Source organism: Doryrhamphus excisus, chromosome 14, assembly GCF_030265055.1.
Source record: "Doryrhamphus excisus isolate RoL2022-K1 chromosome 14, RoL_Dexc_1.0, whole genome shotgun sequence".
Lineage (NCBI taxonomy): Eukaryota > Metazoa > Chordata > Actinopteri > Syngnathiformes > Syngnathidae > Doryrhamphus > Doryrhamphus excisus.
This window is the reverse complement of record NC_080479.1, coordinates 8091160-8107282: the sequence shown is the minus strand read 5'-3', so window position 1 is coordinate 8107282 and position 16123 is coordinate 8091160. Positions and strand designations below refer to the sequence as shown.

Sequence of the window (16123 nt, the reverse complement as noted above, 5' to 3'; positions counted from 1 at the left end):
TGGGTCATCTTTAGGGGTACTAAATCGGTCATCTTTCGGGTACTAAACCCATCGCCATCTTTCGAGGCATTGAAGGGATTGTCTTTAGGGGTACTAAAGACGTCGTCTTTAGGGGTACTAAATCGGCCATCTTTAGGGGTACTAAAGGCGTCATCTTTAGGGGTACTAAATCGGTCATCTTTAGAGGTACTAAACCCATCGCCATCTTTAGGGGTACTAAACCCATCGCCATCTTTCGAGGCATTGAAGGGATTGTCTTTAGGGGCATTGAATGGATCATCTTTAGGGGTACTAAAGGCGTCGTCTTTAGGGGTACTAAACCCATCGCCATCTTTCGGGGCATTGAAGGGATTGTCTTTAGGGGCATTGAATGGGTCATCTTTAGGGGTACTAAATCGGTCATCTTTAGGGTACTAAACCCATCGCCATCTTTCGAGGCATTGAAGGGATTGTCTTTAGGGGTACTAAAGACGTCGTCTTTAGGGGTACTAAATCGGCCATCTTTAGGGGTACTAAAGGCGTCATCTTTAGGGGTACTAAATCGGTCATCTTTAGGGGTACTAAACCCATCGCCATCTTTCGAGGCATTGAAGGGATTGTCTTTAGGGGCATTGAATGGGTCATCGCATCTTCAATCAGGCTGTAGAGGACAGGCTGGCGGCTTTGACACGTTTGACTGACATCTGGAGGCTTTAGGAACGTCGCAGGATGATATCTTGTCTCTTTGGACCAATGCATATGTTTCCAGGTATAAAATTAAAAAAAAGCCCCCCAAGCCGCGCTTTGACACCCACCCCTGGCACAGATTTCACTGCAAAATTTGTTATACTTCTTTATTTGAACAATAAAGTGATGACTGTCGGATGTAAATACTGCAATAGTATTATTATAGTAGAAGCTGACTAATCATTTATCATCATCATCATCGGGTCTTTCACAGCCACAAAAACCTGAACTTTGCCGCATCAATAAATATTCACCTGATAATATACAGTAATATACAGTATCTCACTATTTACATCAGGAACACAAATACTATAATCATGTACATGCAAGCACGTCTCACGCGCACACGCTCTATTTTAATGACTCTGTCATCCAAATACAAAAATAAAGCAGGGAATGCAAACAATTCCGTTACGTCATCACGCATTGTCACTGATGTCTTGCTGTAGTCTTGGGAGTATTTGTCGCCCTCTTGTGGTGAATGTAAGCAAAGGCCAGGACGTCATTCAATTTCAACCTCACGTGCAGCCAACATGTCTCTTATTGCATCCTTTTATTCCTCCGTTGTTGTAGTGCACATATTTTATGTTATCGGTAGGAAATAATACATCAGTGGACTTTTTTTAGACAGTTTTTCTTATTATTGTGCATTTAAATGAACGTATGATTAGTTGGGTGAAGCGATCAAAGATGATCGGTTGGGTAATCGTCTGGAGGAGCGTGTTAGCATGTTAGCATGTTGAGGTTAAAGACACTGTTGGTTACTGAGTTGACCGGTAATGAAGCCGATGCCTCGTCATCATCACCACTTGAACACTCACAACAACAAACAAAAACTGACCTAAACTTTGACCTTTGCTGCATTGTGGCATCAACCAATATTCAAGCTACAAACCAATAGTAGTTAATTGTGATTGTAAGGTTCCTCTGTGATCAGCACTATTTACACCAACACACACACACACACACACACACCAAGTCAGTTACAGGGCCAGGGGGCGGGGGACGAAATGTAAACACAGTCAAGCCATCAGCTTTAGACACGGCAGAGAGGAGCCAAGACAATGCTAATGCTAACATCTACACACACGTAACATCTACACACGGCTACAAACACAATAAACGCCATCATACACGCCACTGATTAATATTCATGAGTCCAAACTGTCTCCGCCCCTCTCTGCCTGTCTCATGACTGTAACCACGGAGACCATCACTCATGAACCCTTCCTAAAATTGAGAGGTGGGGGTGTGTCATGCTGGGGGGGGGGACAACAAAGCAGGCGGTCCATGTAAAGCAACCACGCCCCCCACCAAGCAGTCTTTGTGGACACCTCCTGTGGTGCTGCGACACAGCTCCCTAGAAGGTGTTTTCTTTAGGGAGGAAGAGAGAGTAAAGCAGCTGATTAGTTAGTTGGTTAGTTAGTTAACTAGTTAGTTAGTTAGCTAGTTAGTTACTGAGAAAGCAGAAGCAAGCAGACAGGAAGAGAATATTCTCGGAGTGAACATTGAAGGACAGAGTAGACAAGACAAAGGTCACCACGGGTACCTGTGCCTCCTTTGGCCTTAAAGGTGCCGTCTCCAAATGGGTCGCTTTTCGGGGGCAAAGGTGCCCCCCAGGCATCATCTGAACCTTCACAAGGAGGAGGACATGTTAGACCAGAAACAACTGGAGACCGTTCTCCAACACTTCCTTACCTGTAGCCCCCCATGGGTCGGCCTTGGAGCCGTCCCCGAATGGATCGCCATCATCAACAGGTGTAGAAGCACTGGGTCCGGCCCCCCAAGGATCCGAGGAAGAAGGGGGTGCAGAACTCGATGGAGCACCCCACGCGTCCCCCCCGCTTTGAGACGAGCTCAGCGGGGGGCCACTGAAAGGGTCTGGTGATGCGTCAGAGTGGACTGCAAAGGGGTCCTCTTTGGAGGGGGCAGAAAAGGGCTCTTCCTTGGAGGGGGGCGTTTCTTCTGCATTTGTACAAGGTGCTGACAAAGTGTCCACTTTCGGGGGGCCCACTTCACAGGAAGTTGTTACTTGAGGGGCACCAAAGGGGTCTTCTTCTGGGGAGACAAATGGATCTTTCTGGGCACTAAACTGATCGTTTTTCTGGGCGTCAGACGTGTTGTCATTATGTGAGGCGCTAAACGGGTCATCTTTAGGGGCGCCAAATGGGTCGTCTTTGGGGGAGTTGTCTTTTTGGGCGTTAAATGGGTCATCTTTAGGGGTACTAAATTGGTCATCTTTGGGGGTGTTGAATGGGTCATCTTTAGGGGTACTAAAGGGGTCGTCTTTAGGGGTGCTAAATCCATCACCATCTTTTGGGGCATTGAAGGGATCGTCTTTAGGGGCATTGAATGGGTCATCTTTAGGAGTGTTGAAGGGATCGTCTTTTGGGGCATTGAAAGGGTCATCTTTAGGGGCGCTGAAAGAGTCGTCTTTGGGGGCTTTGAAGGGGTCGTCTTTGGGAGTGTTAAATGAATCGTCTTTCGGGGTGTTGAACGCGTCGTCTTTCGGAGTGTTGAACGGGTCATCTTTCGAGGTGGTGAATGGGTCATCTTTCGGGGTGTTGAACGGGTCATCTTTCGGGGTGTTGAACGGGTCATCTTTCGGGGTGTTGAACGGGTCATCTTTTGGGGTGTTGAATGCGTCGTCTTTCGGGGTGTTGAACGGGTCGTCTTTCGGGGTGTTGAACGGGTCATCTTTTGGGGTGTTGAATGCGTCGTCTTTTGGGGTGTTGAACGGGTCATCTTTCGGGGTGTTGAACGGGTCATCTTTCGGGGTGTTGAACGGGTCGTCTTTCGGGGTGGTGAACGGGTCGTCTTTCGGGGTGGTGAACGGGTCGTCTTTCGGGGTGTTGAACGGGTCGTCCTTTTGGGTTTTAAACGGGTCACTTTTTGATGAACTGAATGGATGTGTTTGATTTTCAGGAGCAGCAAACGGATCTTGTTCATCGTTGGGTGACGCCTCATTTGGTGTGGAACCGTTTCGGGCCAGAAACGGATCCTGCCCATCGGGGGAGGCGTTAAACGGGTCTGGCTTGTCCTTCGGAGGCTCTCCGTTCTTTGATGAAGAGTCAAAAGAATTCTGGTTAGTTTCAGCAGGACCCGTTTCTGAGGCGTCGGGTCTGGAAGGTGCGCCCCAAGCATCGGTGGCCTCCTCCGGAACCCCCCAGGGGCCTGCTTTGACCTCCTCCTCCTTTTTGCCTCCCCCCCAGGCATCTTGGACATCGCTCTCTCCTTTTCCTGCATCCTCCCACTTGAGCTCATCTTCAGACATGTTGGCCTGGAGAAGAAAAGAAACAATAAATGTTTACTTCATCTCGTGTTCCTCTTGAGGACTTTTGCTGCCACGAGGATTCCACCACAGCTCACCCTCCTCTCCGTCTCCTTCTTTTGCTCTTCCTGCTTGATGCGTTCCTCCTTGCGGGCGGCAAAGGAAGCCGTCAGATCTGCCACTGAGGGAATGTTGTCCAAGGATGGAAGCCCCGTGGATCCGGGAACGTAACACGGCTTGTAGTTGGGATCCTTGACGCTGTCCGTTGATGAGGCTGTGACATCAATGTTAGTCAGACAGGACTAGTCGAGCCAAAATGATGTAATCGTGTTATTTTTCAACTAAAGTCTCACCTGCAGCACCTTTGGATGTCTTCTCTCTGGTCTTGACAGCAAAGTCTCGTTCCTCTTTTAGTTTCTCATCGTCCTCCATGAGAACAAGAACCACCTTGGCCTTCTCTCTCACATTGGAACCCTGACACACAAAAAAACACGTCTCATGGAAACCATCTCCATGACATGGCGAGCAAACAGGAAGATGCATTCACCTGATCTTTGCCATCTTTCTCTACAAAGCGATACTCTGTGAGGGCTTTGACAATGTAGATGTTGTCCTTCATTTTTAGGAGCACGCGGTCATCTCCGGTCTTCAGCAGGTACTCCAGCAGGGTCAGCGACTGCAGTGGAGCAAATATGTAGACCATGCGCGTCGCAACAAATTGTTCCATCTGTACCTTGTGGATGTGCCTCCAGTTCTTGTCGTCCTTCAGTCGTTTCCACAGCATGGTCATGATCTCATTGCAAGCCACCACGTTGTAGGTCAAGTCGGAGATGTCGGCCATCTGCGAGCTGGAGGGACCCCAGGGGTCGTTGGAGGTGGCTTCCCGAACCTGCAGCAGAGTACAATGGAACACTTAGTCGACGATAACACATTCAGCTTGAGGAATAATCCAGACATGGGGGGCCCCCACCTTGACCTCGGCCTCAGAGTAGTTCTGGACCAGGTTCTTCAGCTGTCTGCGGAGCATGGAGGACGTCATGATGTCTTGTGATGGAGGACCAGGAGTCCACAATCTGTGTAAGCGGTGGGGGGGCACATACAGTACAGTGTTACTACTATATGTACAGTATGTAGTTGTGTGGTGTCGTTACACCATCAACACTTACCTATATCGATGAAGCTAGCTTGAGAGCAGCTAGTGGCTCATTGCTGCTCCGTCCTCCTCCTGAAGGAGGCAAAGAAGAGTCAACACAAACAGTAGCACCTCCGTTACTCTGGATGGGAAATATTTCGCGTTAGCTTCTAATCGTCTGAGTCAGCTAGCTTAGGCGAGCCTCCGGGCTAAGCTACACGGTAGCCGTGTAAGTCTACACAGACTAAAAGTGAACATTTGCGATCAAGACAGAAATACGCAATTTAAAGCCTCGGGAAGAATGAAAGTAGCGTGTTTGTCGCCTCTTTCAGCACCTCGGAGAGCAGCTGGTGGAGCCAAGATGGCGGCGCAGGAGCGCTGTTGTCAAGCGGCTCCAATCGTCTTAAGATGCTTCATTAAGGCCACAAGACGACAGCTAGAGTTCATTAAACGGAATCTAGTAAGAGTCTACCCGTCCTGCTCGTCTACCGTTGATAGAATGTGACGGAAACGTGCACAGTAAGAGCAAAATGAACGCACTAACCCTGGAAACAGGCAGCGATCTTCGAGGAGACGACGCGACACTGCGGCTTCCGTTTCCGGTCTCACTGAGGCCACGCCCCCACAACAATATTTACGACATATATATACGACGTATATAAATATTTATACACACACAAATAATTTGTAATGCTTCGTTTTCGTTCAAGCACAAACGCATATGTATAATTAAATTACTAATGAGTTGACTTAATGAGTCAACAACAGAGCCAAGATGGCGGCCGAGTGGGCAAATGTAAAGACCCGATGAAAAGTTTGTTTGCTCTTTTATAGTCACGATTTAAGCTACATTTTAGGAAGTACAATCATGCTAATAGCAACCTATTGCTACCCAAGTAGCATGCTGAAAATGACCAGTATAAGTTTGTGTATTGTTTACATGCTAGCATTAAGGTGCACGTGTCCGCCGACTTGTGTCATGACAGGAAGTTCGCTCATGTTTGCTATGACTCCCAGCATGTCCTCCGTGCAACATGTCGGGGAGCAACTAACAGCCCGGCCAGGGAATGGGATCAGCTTTCCGACTGAGATTTTAAACTGTCAGCCATTAAGCAGCCTGCTAATTCATGACCAAGTGGTTCCACTTCCAGCGCGGCGGGGAGCTGATGTTCACAGCAAGCTGATAGAAAGGCTCGAGACATCTTCTGGAAAGTCTTCACCGGAAGAGCGGAATGTGTTAAAGACTCTTGTTAGAGTGCACGATAGCGAGTAATGTCACTTTTATTGGCACATTTTAGTCAGAATCGCCAAGAAACAACAGCACTTCCTGGGAGAACTCCCTAAAAAATAAGAGCTCTGGTTAGGGCGGTTGTCATGATGACATTGGGACTTAAATGAAGGTCAAGCTGGGGCCCTTGCGGCTTAGATGTGGCCCATACCCGAATTTGGTCGGGCGGGCCACTACACACGGAGGGATCAAACCAGTGAGCTTGTGCTGAAAGATGTCGTGTCAAGTTTACGACCGTGAGTCTATTTTTGTCAACATCTGGGGAGGCCATCCAAATGGGCCCCTCTCTTTATGTGTGTGTGTGTGTGTGTGTTGTTTAACTGTACTTAAATGTGGTTTGTGTATCAAGAACATAAAAAAAAACACTAAACAAAAAGTGGTTCCTATTCTAAGTGCCAGTGCTAAAGTGCTACTGATGCTAGCTGCCGAGTGAAGAGGTCAGGGAAGTCCGACGTGTTTACAGCTCAACAAGCTGACCGCTAAAAGTTGCCAGCCGCCCCCAAATATCCAAATATAGGCAAGGAGAGGCAAGGACGTGACGGCCTTCCAGCAGCAGAAGTCTGCAGAACCTGAGAACCTCCACCGAGGAGGCCGTGCACCTCCTGGCCGTACTTTTCTAGGCAGCAACGTGGACCATCAGCCTGCAGGCCATCTTCCTTCTTCATTTCTTTCAATGCTGCTGCGCTCAATGCCAAGCTTTGCTATGAGTTAGTTAGCATTAGCGCTGTTAGCATGTGACCGGCGCCTTCATCTCTGTCCTCTCCCCTCCGTCTCCTTCACGTTCTTCATGGCTCCTTTACTTCTGCTCTTCCTCCTCTCCTCGTCCAGCCGAGCGCGCTCCTCCTCCAGTAGCCACGCCCCTCCCAGGTACCCCAGCACGTCCTCGGGTCTCCCGCGAGCCTTCGGGCTGGGGTCAAGCAGCAAGTGGAAGAAAGCGCACGCCAGCGGGGTGAAGCAAGCAAACTGGGGCGCCACAGGGGGGCGCTCTTTCACATCCACGTCCGGTGAATCGGCGGCCGCACCATGGTGCGGGGGCTCCGCCCACACATCCAGGTCATTTTCCGGGGTCTTGGTGGCGTTGAACCAGTGGATGTATTTGAGGTAGGAGCGGCAATCATTGGCGGTCTGAGCCCAAGGGTGCGTGCCGCTCAGCATGGCGTAGGTCAGGATGCCCAAGGCCCAGCTGTCCGTGCTGGGCTCCACGGAGGTCCAAACCCGTGCGCGTCGGTTCTTCTCATCTGTCTTCACCTCGTCGTTCCTGCCTGGCTTTCCGTCGCCGCTGCTGTCCTCGTTGCCTCGGGCTACCTCGGCTTCGGGGGTGCAGTACGGGGATCGGTACCACACCTCGGGGACCTTGCTGCCTTGGGCTTTCACCTGCAGAGAACATCGATGAGGCGGATGAACTACTTCATGCCAATCATTGAACGCACCATCCCGAAGTCGCCCAGCTTGACCCAGCGGCAGGCGGCGTCACACAGGAAGACGTTCTCCGGTTTGACGTCTCTGTGGACAAAACCCAGCGAGTGCAGGTGGGACAGGGCGCCGCACAGCTGGGACACCACCCGCTGGCAGCAGTCCTCCTCCAGCCCCACCTGGAGAGGACACAAGACTCTTTAGGATAGACAGGAAAATGGCAAGCGGTGGTGTTCCTACCTCGGGCACGATGAGGTCATAGAGATCGCCAAAGAGGCTGGCCTGCTGGGCGAAGACGTAGTGCGAGGACGTGAAGTAGGCGATGCCCACGGCGCGGGTCAGGGACGGGTGCGTGCAGAAGGACAAAGACAGGTTGTACTCCCTCAGGAAGGACGGCAGAGACGTGGACTCACGTGGGAAGAACTTCAGAGCCATGGGAGTACCTGCGGGAGACGCGCGGACTTGGGTATGTTGCTACGACGACGAGGGGGAAAAAAAAACACTCTCTCACCGCTCTTCTTGTGTACGGCCAACATGACCTCCCCGTACGACCCTTGACCCAACAGCTTGACAATCTGGAAGTGCTCCGACGTCTCCAGTCTGTTCAGAGACTGGACGGTCAGGTGACACATGTCCTCCAGGAGCCTGGTGGCGGCCTGCACAGAAGTCCAGATCAAAGGGTGTACTCTTGTTGTTTGGTAGTCACAAAGGTCAAAGGTCATCCCAGCAGTCGCGTGCAATGGCCGCTACATTGGAGAGACCAAGCAACCCTGATACAAAAATCATCGGAGGGCCCCGGAGTCAGCAGGTTTGCCAAAATGGCAACTATTGAGGGTGCCGAGTGTCCACTCACCACTTTTGAGTGTTTTGAGTGGTACTGTAAGTGCACTCCGTCAGCACACTTATGCACTCAAAAGACAAAGTGTGCAGTGTGAAAGGACGTTGATGACATGTTGACACCTCGGACTTTTAGCTTGAACTCTAATTTAGTGAACATTTTTAGACTCCATAATCCATAAATCCCATACAATAACCGTGCAATAAACTGTGCAATAAACCATGCAATGACCCACAGTGTCAATAAACAAGTGTCTTTAGAGGCCGTGCCGACAGCAACATGTGTCTTCATCTTTAACTTTCTCTCCGTGGGACACTCAGGTTACATAAGTGTGTGTGTGTGTGTGTGTGTGTGTCTGTGTGTGTGTGTGTGGCTGGCTCTCGCCCCGAGAAACATTGTTTAAAAATGTGTCCCTCTTGAAGAGCGTTTACGATGAGAGCTTCTTATGGAAGATGATGTAACAAACATTCAGAGACAATCCTAAATGTCCAGACGGTATTTGCGGAGCGTGAAAGCGGGCCTTCCAAGCCGCCGACGTTTACGAGGAAGGAAGAATGATCAGAATGTCCACCGTATTTAGTGCGTGTCATCAACACGTCACATTTTTAAAGGGCTCAAATCGTCGCTAGGATGTATACGCAACATGATGTGTATTTTAGTACTATCGTTGTTGCATATTGTTGAGTATTTATTTACTTTTACTTATACATTGTTGGATACATCAGTGCTAATATTTTCCGTTGGCGATGACGGAATCGTCTTCGTTTAATCTTACCGTCATTTCACTTTGTAGACGTTCTTTAGTCAGAAACTTCCCAAAGGCGTTCCTTCTTTTGTGCAGGTTCACCTGCCCAGACGTTCTCACGTGCTGCACACCAGAAGCACAAAACATCAGAAGCACAAAACATCAGAAGCACGAGGTGAGGCGGTCCAGCTTCTTTGCAGCCACCGAGCAAAATGTGTGTGAGCGTCAGGATGGAGGCTGAAACTTTAGCCCACATGATCTCTCCTCATCTGCACACGCTCACTCTAACCCCCTCCTAACTGTGTGTGTGTGTGTGTGTGTGTGTGTGTGTGAGAGAGAGAGAGAGAGAGAGAGGATGTAAATCTGTGTATGCCATCACCTTGTCTGCTTTAAGTAAACTAGGACATTTTATGGCAAATAGCTCATTCAACGTGTGTGTGTGTGTGTGTGTGTGTTTGGTGTGAGTACAAATGTCAAGAGTATTCATTTTATGTGTATCAGACTTTGGCAAGTCCTTTAAAAGGTACAATGGGTAACGTTCTGACTCGTTGTCGCCTCCAGAGGAGGAATGCGGTACTACAAGATATAACGATTAGGATAAAAATGAGTCAAATGCTTTCTTTAACCTTCTGACCTTTTTATGTTTAGGAGTTGTAGTCGTCGTATTGGGTGAAAACAACATGCCACAGTAAATTTGGATTACTTTTATACTGGTATTGATATTATATAATTATAATTATTACATAATATAATTTATATTACATATATTATATTTAAATTATTATATAATTATAATTATATTATATAATTATATATATATAATTGCATAATATAATAAAAAAATAATTATATATAATTATATAAATTATAATTATTACATAATATAATTTATATTATATATATTTATATTATTATATAATTATTGCATAATATAATATAATTATATATATAATTATATAAATTATAATTATTACATAATATAATATAATTATATTATAATAATATAAATACCTGTATTAAAGTAATGATGAAGATGAATGTGTGGAACCAAGAATTGACACAAAAACATTTATAATAAGAATAATTGTACTAATAATATATAATACTAGTTCATATTAATATTGTTATTTATTTTACCCTATAATACACCTTCCCAAACCAAGAAAAGTGTTTATTATTATCATCAGAATTTCTATTATCACTTTTTTGTAATAATAATATATCATTTGGGTGAAAACAACATGCCACAGTAAATTTGGATTACTTTTATACAGGTTTTATATTATTAGATAATTATTACATAATATAATTATATATAATTATAAAAATTATAATATTACATAATAAAATATAATAATTATTATAAATAATGTTTTTGTTTCAATTCTTGGTTCCACACATTGATCTTCATCATTTTATAGGAAAAACTAGTAGAGGACATGGGTAATGTGTTGCTTTTAGTCCCAAAACCCATCACAGCCAAGACGTCCTTCCCTCAGCACGGCCGTTGTCGTGCTTGTGCACGGGACAAAAATGCACTTCTAGGTGTCCGGAGGTCAAACTGAACTCCTGATGTTGTATGAATGTGCATCAGTTCTCCTTGTGTTGCAACGGTAGTCGTATATGAAACAAGCGAGGCCTCCCCAGTCAACAAAGTATCCCGTGTCCTTCTGTCATTGCTCTTCTTTTGGTCTTTTAACCTGAGTCAGCTGCTGTGAAAGCGCCAACTTCACTCCAAGTCTCCCAGGAGGCTGGCGGGGGTGTTTCGGGGAACGCAAATGTGAGGGCGTAACACGCTCGGTTTGGCGGCCGGAGGCCAACACGCTGACATCATGCAAGCCGATATGAGCGGAGTGGACACTTGAGCTCTTAATGCACGCTTGCATTTCAGCGCTGCTTTTAGGATCCTGTCAACGGCGTGATTGCGTCTTCAAAATATTTGGACTAAATAAAGACAAAAATGTTAATGCTCGGTGATTTTAATGGGGGGGGGTTGTGACAACACATGCGTGTCCAATCATAAACGTGTGTTGGACGAGCTTGTGTTGTGACACCACCGGTCAATAGGGGGCAGCATTCGCATCACAAGGCTGTGTGAAATGCTGCTGCCACCTGCCGACCGCGTCTTGTTACTACAAGCAACCCTATGAACAGTTGTCACATTTTCTTGTAAATGAAAGGGTGTGTGGTATGGTCCTATATTATTTCGTGTGACGTCATCAGTGTGCGTTCGGGTTGGGGGTAATTCTTCATTCTTGACGCAAAACAAACAACAAACATCTTACAAGTTTATTAATAAATTGATGGAAAAGCATAAATAATACATAGTATAAAATTATTAAATATCAGACGTGAGATGCCTGCATCTCGGCGCCATCATAAATAACCATCAGTATAAAAATATTAGAATTGTTCCAGGCACCGTCAATGTAAACAACTTGACATGGCTACTGTATGCAAATGTAACACACGTTTCTTAATAAAACATACATTCTGTTTGTTGTCCCGGATGACGGACTACAGTGTAAAACCAGGAGGTTCCTCTCATTTTCCAGTATTGTGTTCCAAATCGAGCACTTCCACTTTTAATGAGTGCGTAGTGCGCCACCTAGAGATGTGTAAGTCATTAACGATTCGTTCAAAACTCGGGATTCCCAATGAGGGACAAGTCGAGGAAGGGTTGGAACTTCTCTGTAACTCAAAAGGAACCGGAATTCCCATTAGTAGCGCCACCAGTACCCAGGTGTGGCACTGATTGCTAACCAAATGGTCGCCATCTTGGCTTCGCAGGGAAACAGGAAGGACTAACTTGCGCGGTGCCAATTCACGATTAAAAAGAACTCGGTACTGAACCAAAATAATTAACCAATTTGAATCGGTGGGTGACTCAAAAGGAACCAGATTTCCCATTAGTAGCGCCACAAGTACCCGGATGTGGCACTGATTGCTCACCAAATGGTCGCAATCTTGGCTTCGCAGCGAAAGAGGAAGGACTAACTTGAGCAGTGCCAATTGACGATTAAAAAGAACTCGGTACAGAACGAAAATAATCAATTTAGGCCAATTTGGCGCCCACGGGAACAAAATACCATTGCACGCAGACTACTTACTCGAGTGGAATTGTGGAACACAGCCCTCGTTTCCTGTGATTCGCGTCACCTGCTGCCTCGCGCGTGGTGAGTTCAAGTACACTTTCTTGGCTCGGACATGTTGACATTGAGTGTGAAGTGACGAATACTAAAGTGTAAGGCTGAAGAAGACGGCGCATGCGTGCTGAAATGAACTATGGCTAAGCCAGCTGTGTCCAAAAAGAAAAGGACACTTGAGGTCCAACATGGAAGCAGTGGTTTTCCAGGGAGAAGCTTCCGTCCCGGGCTGGATCTGTCGCCCAGCTCATCTTCGAGGGCAGCGGGATGCTCTCTGGACGTGGTGGACGACTCGTTTGCTCCAGTTACAGAAGACCTTCAAGCGCTGAGACATCTCCACCGAGTACCGGAGCGCCTCAAACGTTGTGGAGATGACAGGGAGCGACGAGGGACGCGGTGGCTGAGGGACGGGCTCGTTCACCTGAGGACACCACGGAAGAGCTAATTAGCTGGAAAAGCATGAAGGGGGCGGGGCAAACTGATGACACAGGTTGGAACGTCATTATAGGTTCCTCACCCGGTGCAGAGACATCCTGATGAGGTTGGACAGCTGCAGCAGATGCGCGCCGACGCCCTCTGCAGCCTCGGCGGGCAAACTGAAGTTTTCCTTCACCGCTTTCAACCAGTCCACGTGCACTCTGAAGGTCTGCGTGTGCACGTAGAGCTGGGAGAGAGACTCGTTGACCCTCAGCGAGTGCAGGTGAGCGGCGGTGCTGTGAATGACGGGAAGACCTTCAAGTGTGTCCTCCAGCAAGTCCACCAGAAGAGCATCGCCGGGCTGCTGAGAGCGAGACAGACGGAGACGACAAAGGATGAGCTGTGATGTGTCTCCGACGGACACGCGCCAAGGCGGCCATGAAGAGGTCACCAGGCTCACCAGGTCGTGGAGGTGACCAGAGGACTTGAGCAGCAGGTCCACACGAGGAACGGCGGAACGGAGCACGTTGCACAAGGCGACGTTGTGGGCGGGGCGGCACCAGGAAGGTCGCAGCAGCTCCACCAATAGCAGCAGGGGCAGAAGACGAGAGGCGGAGTCACAGGTCACTGAGGAGGGGGGGAAGAGGAAAAGTGAAGTTGCAGCATCTCAGCAGATGTTTGTGCTTAACATGAAAAGACATAAAAGGTCTCTTTGGCGCCGTTCATCAAAGTCATCAAAGGGCGGGGCTGAGTGACAAGCTGTTTGTAACACGTGATGTCATTTGGAAGTCTTAAGATCCACTATGTGATGATGATGATGATGATGTGCTGACTATTCATCGGTAATGTGAAACGGCTTTCAAAAAGATGACGACTCAGCACAGATGAGCACCACATGAAGAGCTGCAGTGTTACATCCCATAATAACAATGCCTCACAAACACACTCACTGATGCCTTTAGCAGGTCAGTGTGTCAGCACACACACACACACACACACACACACACGGACAGCACTGCTCTTTGCTGAGTCAGCAGTCCACAGACTTTGGATTTTCCACATTTCTGCAGCTGGATTTTTACCTGATGAGGACACACGAGTGACGCCTCAGACAGGAAGTGGTCATCAAGTTCCAACATGTGGCTCGGCTTTCAGCGATGTCCCTTGTCTGGGAGCCGAGTCCGGCTTAATGAGAACTTAATCAACACTTAAAGTGGACTAACCAGGACATGAAACTGCAGCTTTTTACCCATCATCTGCAATCCTTATACGAGACATGAACACACATCCTTCCCTTTTCACTGTTCTAATCATAGAAAAACTGCGGCAATGAGGCAGATAATTCATGTACGTAATGGGACACACCTATTCCACCTAGACAGAGGTTTGTGGTTTTCTATCCATGAAACATTCATGCAGAATTTTGGTCATTTTAAGCATTAGCGGAACTTGTGTGTATTGATTTCACACAGGAAGGAATGCTATACCTAGCGGTAAAAACAAAGACTCCACTATGTAGCGATACCTTTTCGCTAGTGGCGAGTGTCGGTGTGACGAGGTGTCATTACGCCAGTAATCTACTACTTGGGCATAATGTTAAATTATGTAAAAGTTAAATAATGTAAAAGTAGTAAAATAATGTAAAATTAGCTGTAGCTTGGTTAATATGCAGGTTACATTATGTAAACAATGGCACTTTTTTAGAAGGTTTTATTAGCGGAATAGGTGCGTCCTATTACATGCATTCTTAGCTGCCTCTTTTTAGCGTTTTTTAAAATATCTTTAGAACGCACAGAAATGTCACTCGGACATACTGTAACTCGACCCTAACAGTACCCTGCCAAGCTGTCAGGGACATGTCCAGACGTGTACAGCAAGAAGGTTTGAATATTCTTAGAGGTTCTGTGCTGAACACTTCCTGACGCCGGCAAAGTGATTGACAGTCTCGTGTGGCCCCCGCCTCGTTGCTGTCCAATGGCAGCACGTGTCGGAGGACGGACACTGCAGCAGCCTGAAAAGGATGCCGGGTGACATCACCGCAACAAGAACAAGAAGCTGACTTCTAACACACTACTAGCACTACTAGTGCTACTAGCACTACTACTTTGTGTTGGAACACAGGAGACACGCCACAGCAAAGAGAACATCCGGGATCAGTTCCAACACTTTTTTTTTTTGCAGGGATCATTGCAACCTTGGATGACATCACAAAGCTCTCCTGTCTAGACTTGGAAAGGGTTACACACGGTGACCTACTAATGTATTCATGGGCGTGCTCGTAGTGCATTACTGATGATGTGACGTGATGACATCACTGTCTGTTAGCCACACACACACACACGTACAGTATCATGTCAAAGGGAGTGTGGCTGACAGGCGCCCGGACGAAAAGGTAGAAAGTGTGAATCATGGCCATCCTCTGACAGCACACACCCACACGTGAAGTCTGTATGTCTACCTTCTCTCAGCCCCGCCCACTGTGTCATGTGACTCTTTGGCCGGCTCGGCACTATGGACACGAATGAGGCAGAACTCCGTGTAAGAACCCATCACCACCACAGAACCTGTTGAATCCCGACAATAATAAAGTACGACAGGGGTCTCACCCGAGGCGCTCGACCCCTAACCCATGTGACCTCTGACCCTGACTGAGCGGGTTCTCTCTTGTAAAGTTAGGTTACATCTTAGCAAGCGGCTAACATTGCTATAAACATTGTTACACAGCGAGACACAACATGGGTGTGTGTGTGTGTCTGCATTAACATCACATCACCCCCCCCTCCCCAGACCCCCCTACCCATTCATTCATCCTATCACATACTCCTTCAAAGCATCCATCACAATAAAGTCATAAACTTACGTCTCATCTTGTGGTAAACAAAGGCGTCCAGCTCCAACGTGTGGTCCAGTGGGTGTGTGTGTGTGTGTGTAACTGTGTGTACAGTATGTGTGTGTTTGTGGACACATGTGAAAGTTCCCCTTTATAGCGTTAGACTATGACACATCACCTGAGTCATCAGCCACCGTCGCCATTCACGCTCTACGCCCAGCCCCCAACAACACACACGCACACACACACCCACCCTTGACCCCCCCCCCTCCCCACTTGTCTGACACACAAAAAAATGGACATTCTTACTTTTTAAA

General features: G+C 47.4%; 3 protein-coding genes across 6 annotated transcripts; all 3 read right to left on the bottom strand.

The window, feature by feature from the left end:
* Nucleotides 1–836: 836 nt before the first annotated feature.
* On the bottom strand, nt 837–5757 carry LOC131101494 (epsin-2-like). Of its 2 annotated transcripts, none has more exons than XM_058046709.1 (10): nt 5674–5757; nt 5164–5222; nt 4968–5070; nt 4731–4886; nt 4545–4673; nt 4351–4471; nt 4096–4271; nt 2425–4006; nt 2276–2359; nt 837–2100 (listed from the first exon to the last, which is right to left on the bottom strand). In XM_058046709.1, exons 3-10 carry the CDS (start codon nt 5034–5036, stop codon nt 2087–2089), a joined length of 2331 nt encoding a protein of 776 aa, XP_057902692.1. In that variant the 5' UTR covers nt 5037–5070; nt 5164–5222; nt 5674–5757; the 3' UTR covers nt 837–2086. The 2 variants fall into 2 exon arrangements, with proteins under 2 accessions (XP_057902692.1, XP_057902693.1); XM_058046710.1 differs by lacking the exon at nt 5674–5757 and adding an exon at nt 5465–5644.
* A 312-nt stretch (nt 5758–6069) lies between these two features.
* On the bottom strand, nt 6070–12576 carry si:ch211-171h4.3 (serine/threonine-protein kinase SBK2). The gene is made up of 6 exons (XM_058046725.1): nt 12524–12576; nt 9444–9536; nt 8342–8486; nt 8071–8273; nt 7848–8009; nt 6070–7791 (listed from the first exon to the last, which is right to left on the bottom strand). Exons 2-6 carry the CDS (start codon nt 9447–9449, stop codon nt 7165–7167), a joined length of 1143 nt encoding a protein of 380 aa, XP_057902708.1. The 5' UTR covers nt 9450–9536; nt 12524–12576; the 3' UTR covers nt 6070–7164.
* Nucleotides 11689–16122, bottom strand: LOC131101500 (uncharacterized). 3 transcript variants are annotated; one of them, XM_058046728.1, is made up of 4 exons: nt 15837–16117; nt 13437–13603; nt 13077–13337; nt 11689–12980 (listed from the first exon to the last, which is right to left on the bottom strand). In XM_058046728.1, exons 1-4 carry the CDS (start codon nt 15841–15843, stop codon nt 12807–12809), a joined length of 609 nt encoding a protein of 202 aa, XP_057902711.1. In that variant the 5' UTR covers nt 15844–16117; the 3' UTR covers nt 11689–12806. The 3 variants fall into 3 exon arrangements, with proteins under 3 accessions (XP_057902711.1, XP_057902710.1, XP_057902709.1); XM_058046727.1 differs by having other exon boundaries at nt 13077–13340; nt 15837–16110; XM_058046726.1 differs by having other exon boundaries at nt 13077–13603; nt 15837–16122.
* Nucleotide 16123: the final 1 nt, after the last annotated feature.